This window comes from Trachurus japonicus, unplaced genomic scaffold, assembly GCF_045865225.1.
Source record: "Trachurus japonicus isolate A0001 unplaced genomic scaffold, Traja_1.0 AP030171.1".
In the NCBI taxonomy this organism is placed as follows: Eukaryota; Metazoa; Chordata; class Actinopteri; order Carangiformes; family Carangidae; genus Trachurus; species Trachurus japonicus.
This window is the reverse complement of record NW_028220304.1, coordinates 20,046-38,879: the sequence shown is the minus strand read 5'-3', so window position 1 is coordinate 38,879 and position 18,834 is coordinate 20,046. Positions and strand designations below refer to the sequence as shown.

The 18,834-nt window shown below is 37.8% G+C and overlaps 1 protein-coding gene across 1 annotated transcript; it reads left to right on the top strand.

The window, feature by feature from the left end:
* Nucleotides 1-2,396: 2,396 nt before the first annotated feature.
* On the top strand, nucleotides 2,397-18,606 carry LOC146960617 (uncharacterized). Its single transcript, XM_085772224.1, has 25 exons — nucleotides 2,397-2,545; nucleotides 3,241-3,315; nucleotides 3,806-3,877; nucleotides 4,193-4,267; nucleotides 4,536-4,655; nucleotides 5,128-5,553; nucleotides 5,642-5,805; nucleotides 5,936-6,036; nucleotides 6,116-6,182; nucleotides 7,933-8,040; nucleotides 8,289-8,364; nucleotides 9,310-9,480; nucleotides 11,911-11,985; nucleotides 12,456-12,527; nucleotides 12,828-12,902; nucleotides 13,832-13,951; nucleotides 14,477-14,833; nucleotides 14,922-15,085; nucleotides 15,216-15,319; nucleotides 15,396-15,516; nucleotides 16,380-16,476; nucleotides 16,891-16,959; nucleotides 17,602-17,691; nucleotides 17,816-18,232; nucleotides 18,321-18,606. Exons 1-25 carry the CDS (start codon nucleotides 2,479-2,481, stop codon nucleotides 18,509-18,511), a joined length of 3,474 nt encoding a protein of 1,157 aa, XP_085628350.1. The 5' UTR covers nucleotides 2,397-2,478; the 3' UTR covers nucleotides 18,512-18,606.
* Nucleotides 18,607-18,834: the final 228 nt, after the last annotated feature.

Below are 18,834 nucleotides of genomic sequence, written 5' to 3'. Positions count from 1 at the left end.
ATTTAGAACGTGCTCAAATCAGCATTACAGCACGGCTGACTTATCACTGAAAATATTACTTCGCCATGTCATGTTGTTTACACATCTCCATGGCAACATGGACTTTTCCCCCTTTTATTTTGAAAAACGTAATTTATCACAAACTACATTGACCTCCTGTAGGTTGTTCCTGACAGCTGCCAAAGTCACATTTATAGAACAATTATGTTATTTTATTTTTTGTTAATATATTGTAAACTTCCCCGTTACAGCCGAGAGGATTGTCTCCCTCCCTGTGTGTAACGTTACAAAGTCGGAGAGACACGAGTTGTGATCGCGGTGAATATGTTTTTTAAAATATGTCCTGGAGCTGAATATTTCATTGGATAAAACGGAGGTGATTACCTGTATGTTTCTCTCTCTCCCTCTCTCTCTTGCTTGCGCCTTTTGGGCTTTTAAATAATCTGGAGTAATGGTTTGTCTTTCTCTATCAGCTGTGTCGGCGACACGGTGCTATAACTTCATTTACATGCAGAGTTTACGGTTGTAGAAGCTACATCTGTGAAAGGAAAAAAACGGCATCTTTGTTATAACTTGGGCGAGTTTGTGCAGTGTTGATTTAGTTCAGGAAAGTCCGAGACCGCGTTAAAACATGAACGTCAGCTCAGAGTTCACTCATCTGGGACTAGAAAATCATTTCTGTTGCTAGGTCGTTACTAAGGTTCGGACTATTTGCTGTAGAGGTGAACTAGGTTCCATTACACATAGGAGTCTACTGACGTGACTGATTGTGTTTCAGTTATTAGTCAGACCCCATTTATTCCCATGGAAACGGGAAGCACACTCGCAAAAAACTTTAAATTTTGAGAGCAAAACGTCCATCAACATGAATATTTATTTAATTATACGCTCTATTTTGTTGGTAATTGTTGTATAATCGCAATATTACCCTCGAGGGTGTGCTTAAACGTAATTTGAGCACTTCGGTGATGCTTGCGGACCTCGGCGCAAGCGCCTCGGTCCTGACCGCATCACCGTCGTGCTCAAATGACGTTAAAGCACACCCTCTCGGGTAATATTGCTTAATTGGCCTCTGGCCACACAAGTTTCTCTGGTTCATCACATTGTTTTGGGAACACAGTGCTTTTTGTTTTTACCCCTTGTAGTCTCGATACTGTGTCTGCCGTTAGCCTCTCTGACCTTTATCAGCTCTCATGTGTCATTCTGTACCGGTCAATCGTTGAGTTTACATACTTTTTCTTGAAGACGTTAAATGTTGGTAATTTTTTTACTTCATCCTCTAGCACATTCCATAGTTTGACGCCTGCGACCGATAAGGAAAAGGATCTTAGTGTGGTTCGTACCCTCCTCAGCTTAAAGATGTTTTCCCCTCTAAGATTGTGTCTCCCTTCTCTGTTCATGAATAGCTTTTGCAGGTTGAGGGGGAGGCTGTTGCTGGCAGCTTTGTACATAATTTGCATGGTGCGATAGTTTATTAAATCATATAGTTTGAGAATATTAGATTTAATAAATAACTGATTTGTGTGTGCCCTATAATTGGCATAATGTAGGATCCTCAGAGCTCTTTTTTGGAGTATTAACAATGGATGGGTGGAGCCTTTGTATGTGTGTCCCCACACCTCTGCACAGTACTGTAGGTGTGGAGAGACTAGTGCATAGTACAACATATGGAGGGCTTTTTGATTTATTATTTTTTGTGCTTTCCATATTATGGATACACTTCTGGCCAACTTGCTTTTTAAAGTTCTTATGTGTGGCTTCCAGCTTAACATATTATCAATAGTCACACCCAGTACTTTATTCTCACTAACCCTTTCAATATTCACTCCATTTACTTGGATGTTAATACTGTTGCTGAGGCCTTTTTTCCCAAATAGCATGTATTTTGTTTTCTCTAAATTTAGTGATAGTTTGTTTATGTTAAACCACACATGGAGCTTGGCCATTTCGTGGTTAACCGTTTCCACGAGTTGGATCAAGTTACTCCCAGAACAGAAAATATTGGTATCATCCGCGAATAATATTAGTTTCAGAATGTTTGACACTTTACATATGTCATGTGTATTTGATGAGTTTGATGAGGGAAAGGGGACCTGTACCGTTCACCTCCATTGTGTTCACTGAGCAGCTCACGTCTCTGCCCCGCGGATCTCAAAACAACATGCACCGATAATTAAAGGTGACAAACCTACTTCTACGACTATAGGGATTATGATGATAGGAGGATTTACCAAAATGTTGAACTATCCCTTTAACATGAAACAGCACTGCAGCATAAATGGGTGAAGGGTGCACCCTCAGTCAGCCGTGAATGCAAATGACTTTCTCAACCAAAAAGCAGAAGTTTCTCATTTCGGGGTGTGAGTGATAGATTCAACTGAGCAGAGGAAACGATCATTTCTGGTATGTGGACGGTTCTATTACTGTAACAGCAGCACTTCTCAGTCTACTGTCAGACTTAAGAGAACAACTGTAGTGATGGCGGAGGAGGAGGTCAACTACGCTTCAGTTGTATTCAAAAACAAAAAAAAACAACAACCTAAAGGTAAGTCAATTTATTTAGTTATTTATTTATTTATTTATTTCAAACACGGCATTTCAAGAGTAAAGACATTGAAGCTATCACCTCAGTTTACCTCATAATGATTTTTGATGATTGTATTGTACTGGTATTTTCCTCAGTAACACTAGAGGCTAAAGTGATCACTATGAATTGACAAATGAAATTTATACAGTTGACATCTGACCAATGTGACTGTCTTTAAATTTACCTTATAACCTTTAACATTTACTTACCCCAGCTGTAATACATTTGTATGGCCGTTCATCTTTGGTCTTGAACTCCTATCGTTTTAATCAGCTTGTGTCAAATATTAAGTGTAAACCTGACTTTTTTGTTCAGTGTGGTTGAATTATGTAACTAACACTGTGGACATGAGCCTGACCTCAGATAACATGAGAATTTAGAAAAAAAATTGCAAAGTGTTTCCTTTCTCATTTGTGATCCTCTAACTGTAGGAGGATTTCATCATCTCAGGGTTTAGTTAATCGATTTAATGCCGTGCAAGAGGCACAGAATGCAACAATAGAGAATATAGTTACTGAAATTTTGTGACAAATGCAATCATCATCATCATCATCATCATCATCAAAAGGCTAATTACAAATAATGAAATCAACATTTGAAAGCTGTTGTCATTTAAAGACTGTACATTAATTCACTGTTTCTGAACCTTTCAGCTGAACAGGAGGAAACTGTGTACAGTGAAGTAAATGTGCGAAACAAAACATCTAAACAATGTGACAAAACAAATGGTAAGTTCGTCAAAAAAGAATATGAGCTAAAACACTGAGATTTTACCACAACTAGGACCATTACGAACAAATAAGACACATATAGGACAGATCTAGATAAACAATGTGAGTATCTCCACATTTTCTTTCTAAGTTATACATAATTTACCATTTTTCACATTTACATTTGTCAACAATGTGTTGGTATGGCCATTTACCTTCAGTTCCTATTATTCCTGAACATAGATATTTATTTTGTTGTTGTGATAATGGACTTAATGTCCTACCTGATAATGTTATGACTTTGTTAGAGCATTAAAGTTATAAATCATATTGTTGCAATCTGTTTCTACCAAATACAAACTGTAAACTCAGCAACCACAGCTGCTTAAAACTACAAGAGAATGTACAAATAAATGACAAATTATCAACACTGGGCAAAAAAGAGAGAGACTAATTTCAAATAAAGACAACAGTACGTCTAATTCATTGTTTTGTTTTAACCTCTCAGCTGAAAAGGAGGAGGAGCCTGTTTACAGCCAAGTGCAAAACAAAACATCCAAACAGTCTGCCAACACCAATGGTAAGTGAGTGATCTGTGAAAAACAAAACAAAAAAGACGATGAACTGAACACTGAGGTTTTACTACAAACTACAACATTGTGATTTTTTTAAATACAGCAGGATGTTTTTGTAGTGCATATAAATAAAAACAAGTTACGTAAAAATAAAAAAATAGGATAAGGTTTCATCAAAACAGTGTTGATTACACTTAAGTGTTTTTTATAAATTCACAAATAAAACCTTTACAATACAGATCTTGCATCTGACTTGCCTGAGAATTATCAACACTGGGCAAAAAAGGCTGATTTCTTTATTAAATGTTGTAACATTTCAGCTGAAGAAGAGGAACCTGTGTGCAGCAAAGTGAAGGAGCGAAGTCAAACATCTGAACAAACTTCCGACACAAATGGTAAACACAACACAACAACACAGCAATTAACAGCAGCACTTCCTTCTACCTTTGTCCTGATTTTAAGAACTGAGGATGGCTGTTCTGTCCTTATTACTATGCACAGTGACAAATACCAAGCTGTAAAACAGAAAGTTTGTGTCCTCTCCATGAGTGACCTATAGAGGAAAAACTTTGATCTGTTCAAGCAGTTGTTGTAATCTGACAAAGAAACAAGAAAATTTGACCTTACATTATTGTTTGTCATTTGTGTATTTGTTTTTCTCAGCCAGCCTCATCCCAGACAAGAATGAGAAATCCAGACGTCCCCCCTGTCTTCTGGTGGCTTCTTTTCTGGCCATTGTTTGTGTCATTTTGGTAGCAGCCATCACAGTAGTCTGCATCTTCTGTGAGTATATGAAACAAGCTGCTCATGTATGACCTTAGACATGAGACATTTCCTGAAGAGTAAGAGTGACAGTAACACTGACAGTCACTTTTAGTTTAGCTTAATGTCTGTGAATGTTTTTTCTAAATCTGTTCAAATTTCTGAATGCAGTAATTAACTTACTAAAATATCTTTATCTTTATCAATTTAATCCATATTCTGCATTGGAGTGGTTAACAATATTTACAGCAAAAAAATAAGTTCTATTATTCTTTGTTTGTTATTTTTCAATAATATTTACTTAAAGTTTCTAGATGTTTGTGGTAAAACCAAAGATTTACCGATATTAGTCACTGACAAGTAGGAAGTCTGAATATTGAGAGCAAGAGAGACTTTTGGTTTTAATAATTAACACATTAGACAGGTAAAGTTTTCTGAGTAGCAAAAAAAAGAAAAAAAAGAAATTTCAATATTGCTATGTTTTCCTTTGCAGTTCTTCCACCGAATCATGGCAGAGAGCTGGAGCTGTTAAAAGAAAACAACACCAAGCTGACTGAAGAGAACCAGCAGTTAAAAGAAAACCAAACAGCTTTACTGGAGGAAAATCACAATCTGACAGACGACAACAACAGACTCAGTTCAGAAAACCAAAATGTGGCACAACATTTAAATAATCTCACAATCAGGTTTGAAAATCTAACAGAAGTCTATGATCTCTCAGAGCTCAGGGTCACAAACCTGACTACAGAGAACCATCAGCTGACTACAGAGAACCAGGGGCTGAAAACAGAAAACAAGGAGCTGGAGACAGAGAGCAACAACTTAAAACAACAAATACAGGACAAGGAGACAGAGTGGATTCAGTCCAACGTCACTCGAACTCAGTGGAGCATCAATACCTACTGTCTCATAGATAACAGTATGTTCAGATCCCCTTAATTACTGACCAAAAACAATACAATCACTATACAATAATGTTGTTAATTAATTTGTCTCTGTTGTTACAGTAAAACAGTGTCAACCTTGTCAGAAGGGCTGGATACATGAAAAGTCCGGCTGTTATGCATTTAATAACCCTCCAGCTGCAGGACAGAAAACCTGGACAGAAGCTCGAGAAGACTGCAGAGGAAAGGGTTCAGATCTGGTCGTTATAGCTGATCACACAGCGAAGGTAATGAGAAAACTTTGGGAATATTAACAACAGATGACATTGAAAGTCTTTTCTGTAGGACTGAAACACAGAGTCTGTAGATCACAGTGTATTTAAATATCTCTGAGAACTGTGTCTCTATTGTCCTCAGACATATGTCAGATATAACGAGTATGGAGATCGATTCTGGATTGGTCTGAGAGTTGTAGATGAGAAGTGGAAGTGGGTCGATGGAAGTGAACTGACTGCCAGGTAAGAGACACAATTCTGAACAATTTGAAAAAAAAAATTAAAATCTATCACCCTTTATATAATTATGTTTTCCCTTCAGCTTATGGACAGCAACTCCTACGAAAGATCACTGTGTAGTTTCTGTCAGAGCCATCGGATGGAGATCAGTGAACTGTAGTGAGAAAAACCAGTTTGTCTGTGGAAACACAGCTTTATCTGTTTGAACAGTGAAGTTGAAGTTGAGAAGGTCACTGGATCATCTGTCAACATCAGTCACATGTAAGATAATATCAACTTGTTGATAGATGTAAAATATGAGATATTAGATGATATATGTGCAGTGAGTGTGAGTGCTGACAGCAGCATTGAAGAAAACACAGTGACTGACCTCAGAGGGCAGTAAACTGTTGATCATCAATGACTCTGAATGAGCTTTTCTTCTACTTTGTTCGAGATGCTGTGCTTCTCATTTGTATATTAGCAGCTTGATGGAAGGAACCAGTGATACTGCTCAGTTTTCTGTTTGCTGTGTGCAACATTTGAGGTGGTTGGTGCTGATTGGCCACCAGAGGGAGCTGTAGTACCTCTCCACTCAATGTTACTGGGCTGTGCTCCCAGGTTTTTGTCTTGTGATGTAAAGAATAACTTGATGTGTAGGTGACAGTGAAGTGGAAACATTCATGTTTTGTTGTTTATGACTGTGAATAAAATGCTGCCACACAATGTTGTTTCTGACTTGTTCTTGCAAATTGCTCCTTGGAAACTGGAATCATGTTGAAAATATTAATGTTTAAAGAAGACACTTCGTATTTGATCTGAACTGTTTCAGAGGAATGTGAGGAAGTCTATTATGTTAATTCAGACTACTATGGCTGCTAAATGACACAAACAATGGCCAGAAAAGAGGCCACCAGAAGGCAGGGGTAACGTCTGGATTTTTCATTTTTGTCAAATTATTCTTTGCATTTGCTGCTCTAAAAGCCATTTCACCGTCCTGCGTCACTATTTGAGGAAATACAAACACTTCTGCTTGGCTGAAAGGAACACAGTAATACTAAATATAACAGATGTAATATTCTAAGCAGTTGAAGTATAGATATGTTGTCTGCAGCTTTCCAAACCAGGCATCAGTACCACATATATTCCAGCTACTCTGTGGGTGAACTGATATCTTTTTTCAGCATCTGTGTGATACAGATGTTCTGGTGTTTACGTTTTGTTACAGGCGATGGGTTCAATGTCTTATATGAAAGAGTGGGTTGGTCTTCTCTCACTTCTGTAGAGAGCAACATTGCCTCTTGTTTATTTATAAAGCATTGATTGGGAAGCTCCCAACCTACTTAATGTCCTTGTTGCACTTCAGTCTACCAAGACCCACCCGCTCAGCATCATTTATTAGGTTAGACATTCCACGTGTAAATACAGAGGGAGGAAAGAACGCTTTTAGTTTCTTTGCCCCGGACAAGTGGAAGAAACTGCAGGATTCGCTAAAACTGAAACAGTTTATTTCAGTGGAGTACTTCCAGAGTCTTTTGGACCCTGCCTTTCATTTTGAGTGTACTTGCTTTTCCTGAAGCTGAAACCCTCAATTATATGCTGTTTTCCTTGTGTCTGCTCAATGTATCTTTAATTCTGACACTTGATGGTCATACTGTGTAGTTGTTTATAATTGTGTTTGGTTTTGCTTTTATGCTTGGTCGGCGTTGCTGTTGCTGTGTTGTTCTATCTCTGTAATCAGGGCGTCATTGAAAAAGATAGCCTGCTCTCAATTGGCTTCCCTGAATAAATAAAGGTTTAAAATGAAATCAAACCAAACTAAGAGACCAGTTAGTTTACCAAATACTGTGGGATGATGGTATTAAATGCTGATGAGAAGTCCACAAACAGCATTTGCACATGCGCATTCCTCTTCTCCAGATGTTCGAGGCTGAGGTGCAGTGCAGATGTGATGGCATCCTCAGTGGAGCGATTTGCGCGGTAGGCAAACTGGAAGGGGTCGAATATGGGAGGGAGCTTGGAGGTGATGTGATTTTTTACCAACATCTCAAGGCACTTCATTATGATGGGGGTAAGTGCTATGGGGCGATAGTCATTGAGACATGTGATTGTGGGCATTTTTGGCTCTGGTGTGATGGTGGCAGTTTTAAAACATGATGGTACTACAGCCTGGTCTAGTGAGGTGTTGAAGATGTCGTGACGACCTCTGCCAGCTGCCTTAAGCACACTGGTATGTTGTTGAGACCGGCTGCCTTCCGTACGTTTACCTTTCTTAGGGTCCTTCTGACCTCAACTATGTCCAGGCTGAGTGGCTGCTCGCCAGGCTGAGGAGTGGCCTTCCTCGCAGGATTGGTATTCAAAGGGTTATGGTTAAGGGTCTGGACTAGTGAGGGCTGTGAGCACCAGCAAACATCTCCCCAAGGGAAGCTAATTCTAACAATATGTTATTTGGTTGTCAGATCTGTTTCATTCATAGGAAGTCACTGTTCCATCACTATATTTATCATTTAGTGAAACCCAAAGAAAGTTCTGGTAAGATCTGCAAATCTTTTTTTACCATCTTCCACAACCACCATCAGTGTGTGAATGTGTGTGTGAATGGGTGAATGTGATGTACTGTAAAGCGCTTTGGGTATCGTTTCAGGTATAGTAAAGCGCTATATAAATACAGACCATTTACCATAACCATGGGCTTCTCCATGGCAACATCTGGATTGATGAAAGCTAGAGATTTGTACATTTCTGTATCTAAAAAGAGGCTCGGGTTAATAAGCTGCTTATCATTACCACCTGTGTGTTCCTTTGTCTGTGCAGCGGTTAGTGGGTTTTGGGTTTGGGTTGGTCTACAGTTGATGGTTGATTGGTTTTGCAAGCATTTTTCCACATGCATGACAGTCAGATATATGTGAGAATAATAAAACTGTCACACATTTAGTGTCTTGTTGGACGGAAACGTTTGTATGAGCACAAAAAAGTACAAAAATATTGTTATCACAATAAAAGTGTGTAAATGTTCAAGTTGGTGCTGCAGACATTAACGGACACACACTGTTTAGTTAATTTGGTTATGATATGTCACAAAGCAAATATTCAGAGTCCAAACTCCATGATAGCAGCCCTCTTAGTGGCAGCACACTGTTTGTAATGTCTTTTATTAGAAAGTTATCTTTACATACAGTAATACAGCACTGCAGTGTACATGGTGTGAAGGGTGCACCCTCAGTCAGCCGTGAATGCAAATGACTTTCTCAACCAAAAAGCAGAAGTTTCTCATTTCAGGGGTGTGAGTGATAGATTAAGCTGAGCAGAGGAAACGATCACTTCAGGTATATAGTTGGTTCTATTACAGCAGCACTTCTCAGTCTACTGTTCAGATAGGACTTAAGAGAACAACTGTGGTGATGGCGGAGGAGGAGGTCAACTACGCTTCAGTTGTATTCAAAAACAAAAAAAAACAACAACCTCAAGGTAAGTCCATTTATTTAGTTATTTCAAACATGGAATGTCAAGAGTAAAGACATTGAATCTATGACCTCAGTTTACCTCATATACGTAAAACAATTTTTGATGATTATACATTGATGATATATTTATGGGATCGACATGGCAATATTGAAAAAGGTCATAGATGGAATTTTGAAACCATTCACATACATCTGTAACATGTCCTTCCAGTCAGGAAAATTTCAAAACTCAATGAAAACTGCTGAAGTAACACCGTTATTTAAATCAGGAGGCAGCCATTTATTTACAAATTACAGACCAGTCTCCTTATTGCCACAATTCTCCAAGATACTGGAGAAGCTCTTCGCTGCCAGATTAAATATTTTTATAGAGAAGCATAATTTGTTATCAGATAGTCAGTGTGGGTTCAGAAAAAACAGATCTACTTCACATGCACTTATTGATTTAATAGAAGACATAACTACACACATAGATAAAGGGAGGTTTGCCATTGGAGTTTTTATCGATTTGAAAAAGACCTTTGATACCATCGACCATGACATTTTGTTAAAAAAGATGGAGAGATATGGCACCAGGGGGACTGTTCTGAACTGGCTGAGAAGCTATCTAGGTAACAGGAAACAGTCTGTCCAAATCGGCAATTATATTTCTATGGAAAGAAACATCACATGTGATGTACCTCAAGGGTCAATATTGGGGCCATTACTCTTTATCTTGTATATTAATGAAATTTGTAAAGTATCAAAAATCATGAAATTTGTTCTTTTTGCCGATGATACCAACATGATATGTTCAGGTGAGGATTTGCAGCAGCTTTTACTAGAAATCACACAGGAAATGAATAAATTGAAAAACTGGTTTGATCTAAACAAATTGTCACTTAATTTGGAAAAAACAAAACTTATGTTATTTGGCAGACGTAAAATTGACATCCCGGTTCAAATAATAATAGATAATGTAAGTATTGAAAGAGTGGATCATAGCACATTTTTAGGAGTGATAATTGATGAAAAAATCTGCTGGAAAACTCATATTGGTTATAAGATGGCAAAGAGTGTGGGTGTTATGAGGTGATCCAGGCACATACTTAACCAACAGTCTCTACTTATTTTATATTATTCTCTTGTTTTGCCATATTTGAGTTACTGTGTGGAAGTCTGCGGTATATCTGCGTATAAAACCAACCTGTTGCCTCTGTACATATTACAAAAACGAGCCATAAGAACAGTTTTTAATGTTAGGTTCAATGATCACACTACATAAGCCACTTTTTTTTTAAGGCAACTGCATTAACATTTTTTGACTTGGTAAAATTTAAAATTGCATTAATCATTTATAAAGCAAAAAATAATCTTCTTCCTTAAATAATCCAAAAATTATTTCATGAGAGGGAAGGTTGTAAAAGATATGACTTAAGAGGAGAACTCAAATTGCAACAGCAAAGTGTAAGATCGACTCTTAAAAGTATGTGTATTACTGTCGGAGGGGTTATTCTGTGGAATAGCTTGGATGTAGAGATTAAACTCAGCAAAAGTGTTAATCAATTTAAAAGTAAGTTTAGAAAAGGAGTGTTTGAAATGTACAGTATAGCAGAGAGGAAGAGAGATAAATGATGTAAACTAATGTGACGACTGTGGGGGGGGTTGGAGAGTGACATTGTGTTTTGGTTGTGTTGTATGTGTGTTGTCTGGGGTTGGAAACTGATAAGCTCTGCTTCTTCCATCCCCATTTGAAACAGTGTTAGTTGTTGTTAGTGTCTGTTGTTGTTAATGTTGTTGTTGTTGTTTGTCCTGTTCGATATTTGGTTATATGGTGTCCCGTGGATGTTTTTCTTGTTGTATGTGAGATATAATTTTTGTTTGGTTTTGAAAATAAATATGATCAATCAATCAATCAATCAATCAATCAATCAATCAATTGTATTGTACTGGTATTTTCCTCAGTAACACCAGAGGCTAAAGTGGTCACTATGAATTGACAAATGAAATTTATACAGTTCACATCTGCACAATGTGACTAACCTGATATGTAGTTTAGCATTTATAACCTTAAACATTAAATTATACCAGCTGTAATGCATTTGTATGGCCGTTTATCTTTGCTTACCATTTCTTGAACTCATATCGTTTTAATCTGCTTGTGCCAAAGTGTTTTCATTTTCATTCGTGATTCGTGAACTGTAGGAGGATTTCATCATCTTAGGGTTTAGTTAATCGATAATACCATGCAAGAGTCACAGAATCCCACACAAAGTAGACTTCACGCTCTGAACTACTTGTCATTCTGCAAGATACTGAAATTTTGTGACAAATGCAATCATCATCATCAGGCAAAAAATAAACAAAAAGCTTAAGTACAAATAATGAAATCAGCCTTTGAAAGCTGTTGTCATTTAAAGGCTGCACATTAATTCACTGTTTCTGAACCTTTCAGCTGAACAGGAGGAAACTGTGTACAGTAAAGTAACGGTGCGAAACAAAACATCCAAACAGTCCACCAAAACAAATGGTAAGTTCTTCAAAAAAGACTATGAGCTAAAACACTGAGGTTTTACTACAACTTACGAACAAATAAACACATATAGATCAGATAGATGAACAATGTGACTATCTCCACATTTGCTTCTATGTTATACTGTACATAATTTACCATTTTCACATTTACATTTGTCAACAATGTGTTGGTATGGCCATTTACCTTCAGCTCCTATTATTCCTGAACTTAGATATTTATTTTGTTGTTGTGATAATGGACTTAATGTCCTACCTTATAAATGATATGACTTTGTTAGAGTATTAAAGTTATAAATCATATTGTTGGAATCTGTTTCTACCAAATACAAACTGTAAACTCAGCAACCACATCTGTTTAAAACTACAGAAGAATGTACAAATAAATGACAAATTATCAACACTGGGCAAAAAGAGACTATAAAAACGACAGTAGGTCTAATTCACTGTTTTGTTTTAACCTCTCAGCTGAAAAGGAGGAGGAGCCTGTGTACAGCCAAGTGCAAAACAAAACATCTAAACAGTCTGCCAACACCAATGGTAAGTGAGTGATCTGTGGAAAACAAAAAAAAAAAGATGATGAGCTGAACACTGTGATTTTGTGATTTTTTAAAATACAGCAGGATATTTTTGTATTAATAAAAGCAAGTAAGTGTTTTCTATAAATTCACAAATAAAACCTATACAATACAGATCTTGCATCTGACTTGAATGGGGTTTTTTTCCCAGCCTGAACGCAGCTACTTTAAACAACAAGAGAATTATCAACACTGAGCAAAAAAAGGCTGATTTCAAATAAATAAATAGAGTTGTTTAATTGACAGTTTCTTAACCTTTCAGTTGAAGAAGAGGAACCTGTGTGCAGCAAAGTGAAGGAGCAAAGTCAAACATCTGAGCCATCTGCCGACACAAATGGTAAACACAACACAACAACACAACAAGAGCTCAACACTGCAACCAGGAGCATTTTAGTAATGCTGCTTCTTCTAGTATTTACAACAATTTTCATTATTACTACTGATGATATGACTGTAGTATCAGGATGATTACTGCTCAGGATGTAAAATAATATCTGCAAAGACTCAATGTAACACTAGCACCTGGAAATTCTATATCTTATAATGAAGGATCTTTTAACAGAGGCAATTGACAGCAGTGCTTCCCTCTACTTTTGTCCTGATTTTAATAACTGAAATTTTTAGGCCTGAGAGTCAAAAAACAAGACCAATGAAACATCATGCGTAATTATTTATTCTCTATAGAGAAATAAGATGAGCTCACATAGGTAATAAAACAATCAGGGTACAATACTCAACGGATGTATGCCCCTAAATGGTGTTATGTTAACCCCATCTGTTGCTTAACTTTAGGATTTTACAACCTAGATTGTTCTCAGAGAAGGTTATACAGAGTTGACCTTGTTACCTTCACCTTAAACAGGTTCATCATACCAGCGTACAATAGTTAACACTGATCATTCTAACAGACCTTCTCAGAATAGGACTCCATCAAAATTTCCACCACATGAAGATGGCTGTTCTGTCCTCATTACTATAGTACACAGTGACAAATACCAAGCTGTAAAACAGAAAGTTTGTGTCCTCTCCATGAGTGAATTCTAGAGGAAAAACTATGATCTGTTCAAGCAGTTGTTGTAATCTGACAAAGAAACAAGAAACTTAAAGGGACTTGGGGCAGGATTCGTGAAAAAATACATACTAGTATTTTACGTTTTTTAATGCGAATGGGTGATGAAGTGTTCAAAACCAAAAAGTCTTATTCCTTGATCCTGCCTCAAGTTCCTTTAAGTCTTACATTTTTGTTTGTGTTTGTGTTTTTCTCAGCCAGCTTCATCGCAGACAAGAATGAAAAATCCAGACGTCCCCCCTGTCTTCTGGTGGCTTCTTTTCTGGCCATTGTTTGTGTCATTTTGATAGCAGCCATTATAGCAGTCTGCATCTCCTGTGAGTATATGAAACAAGCTGCTCATGTATGACCTTGAGACATTCCTTGAAGAATATGAGTTATTTCCTGCAACCATTGATAGTCATTTTCAGTTTAGCTTTCTAAATTTTTTCTAAATCTGTTCACATTTCTGAATGCAGTAGTTAATGAGAGAATAGATGTTGACACATTCAACAGGCAAGGTTTTTGTATAGACCTATTTGATTTTTTAAAAACCAATTTAATCCATATGCTGCATTGAGGGGTTAACAATATATAGAGTGAAAATAAGAAAAATTCTATTACCCTGTTGTGTTTGTTTTCAGTAATGTTTACTTAAAGTTTCCAGAAGTGTGAGTTAAGTCATCTTTAAGAAGGAAAAAATGAACACTGACAAGCAGGAAGTCTTAATGAATATTGAGAGCAAGAGAGACTGTTGGTTTTAACAATAAACACAATGAAGAACAGACAGGAAGAGTCTTCCGAGAATAGCATTGTGATAAAAACAACCAAAAATGTATATATTGCTATTTTTTCCTTTGCAGTTCTTCCACTGAATCAAGAGCCAGAGCTGGGGAAGTTCAAAGAAAACCAAACAGCTCTACTGGAGGAAAATCACAATCTGACAGAGCACAACAACAGACTCAATTCAGAAAACGAAAACTTGAGACAGAACTTGATTGATGTCACAATCAGGTTTGAAAATGAGAACCAGGGGCTGACTGTAAAGAACCAGAACCTGACTACAGAGAACCAGGGGCTGAAAACAGAAAACAAGCAGTTGGAGACACAGAGCAACAACTTAACACAACAAATACAGGACAAGGAGACAGAGTGGATTCAGTCCAACGTCACTCGAACTCAGTGGAGCATCAATGCCTACTGTCGCACAGAAAATAACAGTATGTTCAGATCCCTTTAATTACTGACAAAATACAATACAATCACTATACAATAATGTTGTTAATTAGTTTGTCTCTGTTGTTACAGTAAAACAGTGTCAACCTTGTCAGAGGGGCTGGTTACATCAGGGGTCCAGCTGTTATCTATTTATGAACCCTGGCCCTCCAGAACAGAAAACCTGGACAGAAGCTCTAGACATCTGCAGAGGAAGGGGTTCATTTCTGCTCGTTATAGCTGATGAAACGGCGAAGGTAATGAGAATATTAAAAACATCTTAGAATAATTAAACATACTTTCTATAGGTCTGGAACACAGAGTCTGTATCACAGTGTTCTTGGTGTATTCGAATATTTCTGACATCTGTGTCTCCATTGTCCTCAGACAAATGCCAATGAAGCCAGTTTTGGATCCAGTGGATTCTGGATTGGTCTGAGAGTTGAAGATGGAAAGTGGAAGTGGGCGGATGGAAGTGATCTGAACAAAGAGTAAGAGACACAATTCGGAACAATTTAAATAATAAAATCTATCAGCCTTCATCTAACCATCATGTTTTTCCCTCAGCTTATGGACAGAACCTGCTGTGGAAGGTCACTGTGCAATTTTAATCAAAAACCGTGGATGGAGATCAGTGAGATGTAGTGAGAGAAACCAGTACGTCTGTGGAAACACAGCTTTATCTGTTTGAACAGTGAAGTTGAAGTTGAGAAGGTCACTGGATCATCTGTCAACATCAGTCACATGTAAGATAATATCAACTTGTTGATAGATGTAAAATATGAGATATTAGATGATATATGTGCAGTGAGTGTGAGTGCTGACAGCAGCATTGAGGAAAACACAGTGACTGACCTCAGAGGGCAGTAAACTGTTGATCATCAATGACTCTGAATGAGCTTTTCTTCTACTTTGTTAGAGATGCTGTGCTTCTCATTTGTATATTAGCAGGTTGATGGAAGGGACCAGTGATACTGCTCAGTTTTCTGTTTGCTGTGTGCAACATTTGAGGTGGTTGGTGCTGATTGGCCACCAGAGGGAGCTGTAGTACCTCTCCACTCAATGTTACTGGGCTGTGCTCCCAGGTTTTTGTCTTGTGATGTAAAGAATAACTTGATGTGTAGGTGACAGTGAAGTGGACACATTAATGTTTTGTTGTTTATGTCTGTGAATAAAATGCTGCAACACAATGTTGTTTCTGACTTGTTCTTGCAAATTGCTCCTTGGAAACTTGAATCATGAAAATATTAATGTTTAATGAAGACACTTCGTTAGGAAAGAGTTCATCAGCTGTTGCTCAGTTTCATTTTTCACCATGTTCACTTCACAGATCATGTTTTGACTTCATTAAATACTAATTAATAAAAGAGGAACTGCAGCAGTGTGAAAACATCTGATTATATAAAAAGGAAGAGAGGATACTCCCTAACACAACATCAGACAACCTGCTAAATAAAGACACAGTTACAGCTAACCTGACCTCAAACCAACTGACTTCTCTGGGAGGGTTATAATCTGTAGACTTTTATACTCGTCTTTCAGTCTTCATAGAAAGTCACTGGTGAACCTGATGCTGTGTTCAGGATGAAGAGAAACACTCAGCAGCCAACTGTCACTTTCCAAAACGAAAATGTATATTCATCTGCAGGTAAGATGCTTTCTAATAGAATCCAACTTTACCAGCTTCTCATCTTTTCTGCTGCAGCATCTTGTTTTATTGTTTTCACTATTTTCACAAGTGTCGTCCTCTCTGCCACAGTCATGTTAAACTCTGTAGCTCTCTAATTACAACACCACACTACAGTACGTAGCTACTGACTTTGACTGTTTTCATGTTATATATTGATGTATGTAAATGTGTGTTTGTTCTGAGAGCGCTCCATCTTTCTATTATCATGTGATTCTTCTGATACATGACAACACACTGGCTGCAAATGCATCTGAACAGTTTTAGATTCATTTTCAGCTCATCAGACTTACCACTCTGTTGGAGTAACACTGACAATAAGAGCTCATTTACTGCAGATGTTTAAACACTGGTGTTTGATCTGAACTGTTTCAGAGGAATGTGAGGAAGTCGACTATGTTAATGCAGCAGTGAGCACTGAGGACAACCTGCCCGCCATCTTAGGTTTGTTACTGACGTAGTTTATTAACATAACCTAGACACTTGTGTTTTTAACTGTTATTAAATTGATTAATAAATATGATCATGCTTAAAGGGACAACGAGGAGTTTCTATTCGGTTATAAAAAAGTCTCACGTTAATGTGGATGAATCTCCGCTACCCACACTTGTTAATGGGCCCATTTTCGATAAATATATCGTTCTGTCTCTATCGTTATTTTGTTATTATTAGTGGTGGCGGAGATGCTGGTTGAGCCGACCAGCGTTTTTTACTTTCGGTTTCGCAACGAGTCATGAGAATAACGCAGCTGAATCGCCGTTTATGGTCGGAACTACGACGGTATGTGAAACTCTTAGAACCTCTGACTTTAATTCTTGATGAATGAAAACATGAGTCCGTCTTGCGCCGGTCAAAAGAATTTTACGGTGCGCGCGGAGGCTCATAAATGTAGTGTGAAAACGCTTCGCTTTTCCAAAACTCCTCGTTGTCCCTTTAAATTTGAAAATGTGAAGGTTTACAGTCCCTGTATATTCAGTATTTCAAAAGAAGGATGTTTCTTTTCTCAGTGTTAAAATCCTCTAACTGAACCTTTGACTGTTTTGAAGCTCACAGCTTATTTCAGCTGAATTCTTCTTGTTCTGTCAGATGAGAAGCCTCGCTCCTTAACTCAGTCTGTTCCAACAATAGCAGTGAGCTGGGTGATCCTCTCTGTAATCTTGGCCCTTGATATCTACTGTGAGTAGAAACTCAGCTGTGAGCAAACATGTCCACATCTCTGTTAATGCTCTGATACAATGATTCTCTGTCATGCTACACAACAGTGACAGCTCTCCTCTACTTCCTGTGTTTTTGACTCTAGTTACTTCTGTCATGTCTGAAAACAACACCAAGCTGACTGAAGACAACCAGCAGCTGATCTTAGAGAATAAAAAGCTGTTGGAGCAGTTAAAAGAAAACCAAACAGCTCTACGGCAGGAAAATCACAATTTGAGACAAAACTTGAATGGTCTCACAAACAGGGTTGAAAATCTAACAGAAGCCTATGATCTCTCAGAGCTCAGGGTCACAAACCTGGCTGAAGAGAAGCAGGGGCTGACTGTAAAAATCCAAAACCTGACTACAGAGAACCAGGGGCTGAAAACAGAAAACAAGGAGCTGGAGAAAGAGAGGAACAACTTAAAACAACAAATACAGGATGAGAAGACAAAGTGGATTCAGTCCGATCTCACTCGAGCTCCGTTGAGCTTCAATGCCGTCTGTCCCATAAAATATAACAGTATGTTCAGATCCCTTTAATTACTGTTAAAATACAATACAATCACTATACAATAATGTTGATATTTAGTTTGTCTCTGTTGTTACAGGAAGACAGTGTCAACCTTGTCAGAGAGGCTGGTTACATAAGGAGTCCGGCTGTTATGCATTTAATGACCCTCCACCTCCAGGACGGAAAACCTGGACAGAAGCTCGAGAAAACTGCAGAGGAAAGCGTTCAGATCTGCTCGTTATAGCTGATGAAGCAGAGAAGGTAATGAGAAAACTGTGGGAATATTAAAACATCTTAGATGAAATTAAAAGTATTTTCTGTTGGACTGAAACACAGAGTCTGTAGATCACAATGTATTTAAATATCTCTGACATCTGTGTCTCTATTGTCCTCAGACAAATGTCAATGATGCCTTCTGGATTGGTCTGAGAGTTGAAGATGGAAAGTGGAAGTGGGCGGATGGAAGTGATCTGAACAAGGAGTAAGAGACACAATTCTGAACAATTTAAATAATAAAATCTATCAGCCTTCATCTAACCATCATGTTTTCCCCTCAGCTTATGGACAGAACCTGCTGTGGAAGGTCACTGTGCAATTTTATTCAAAAACCA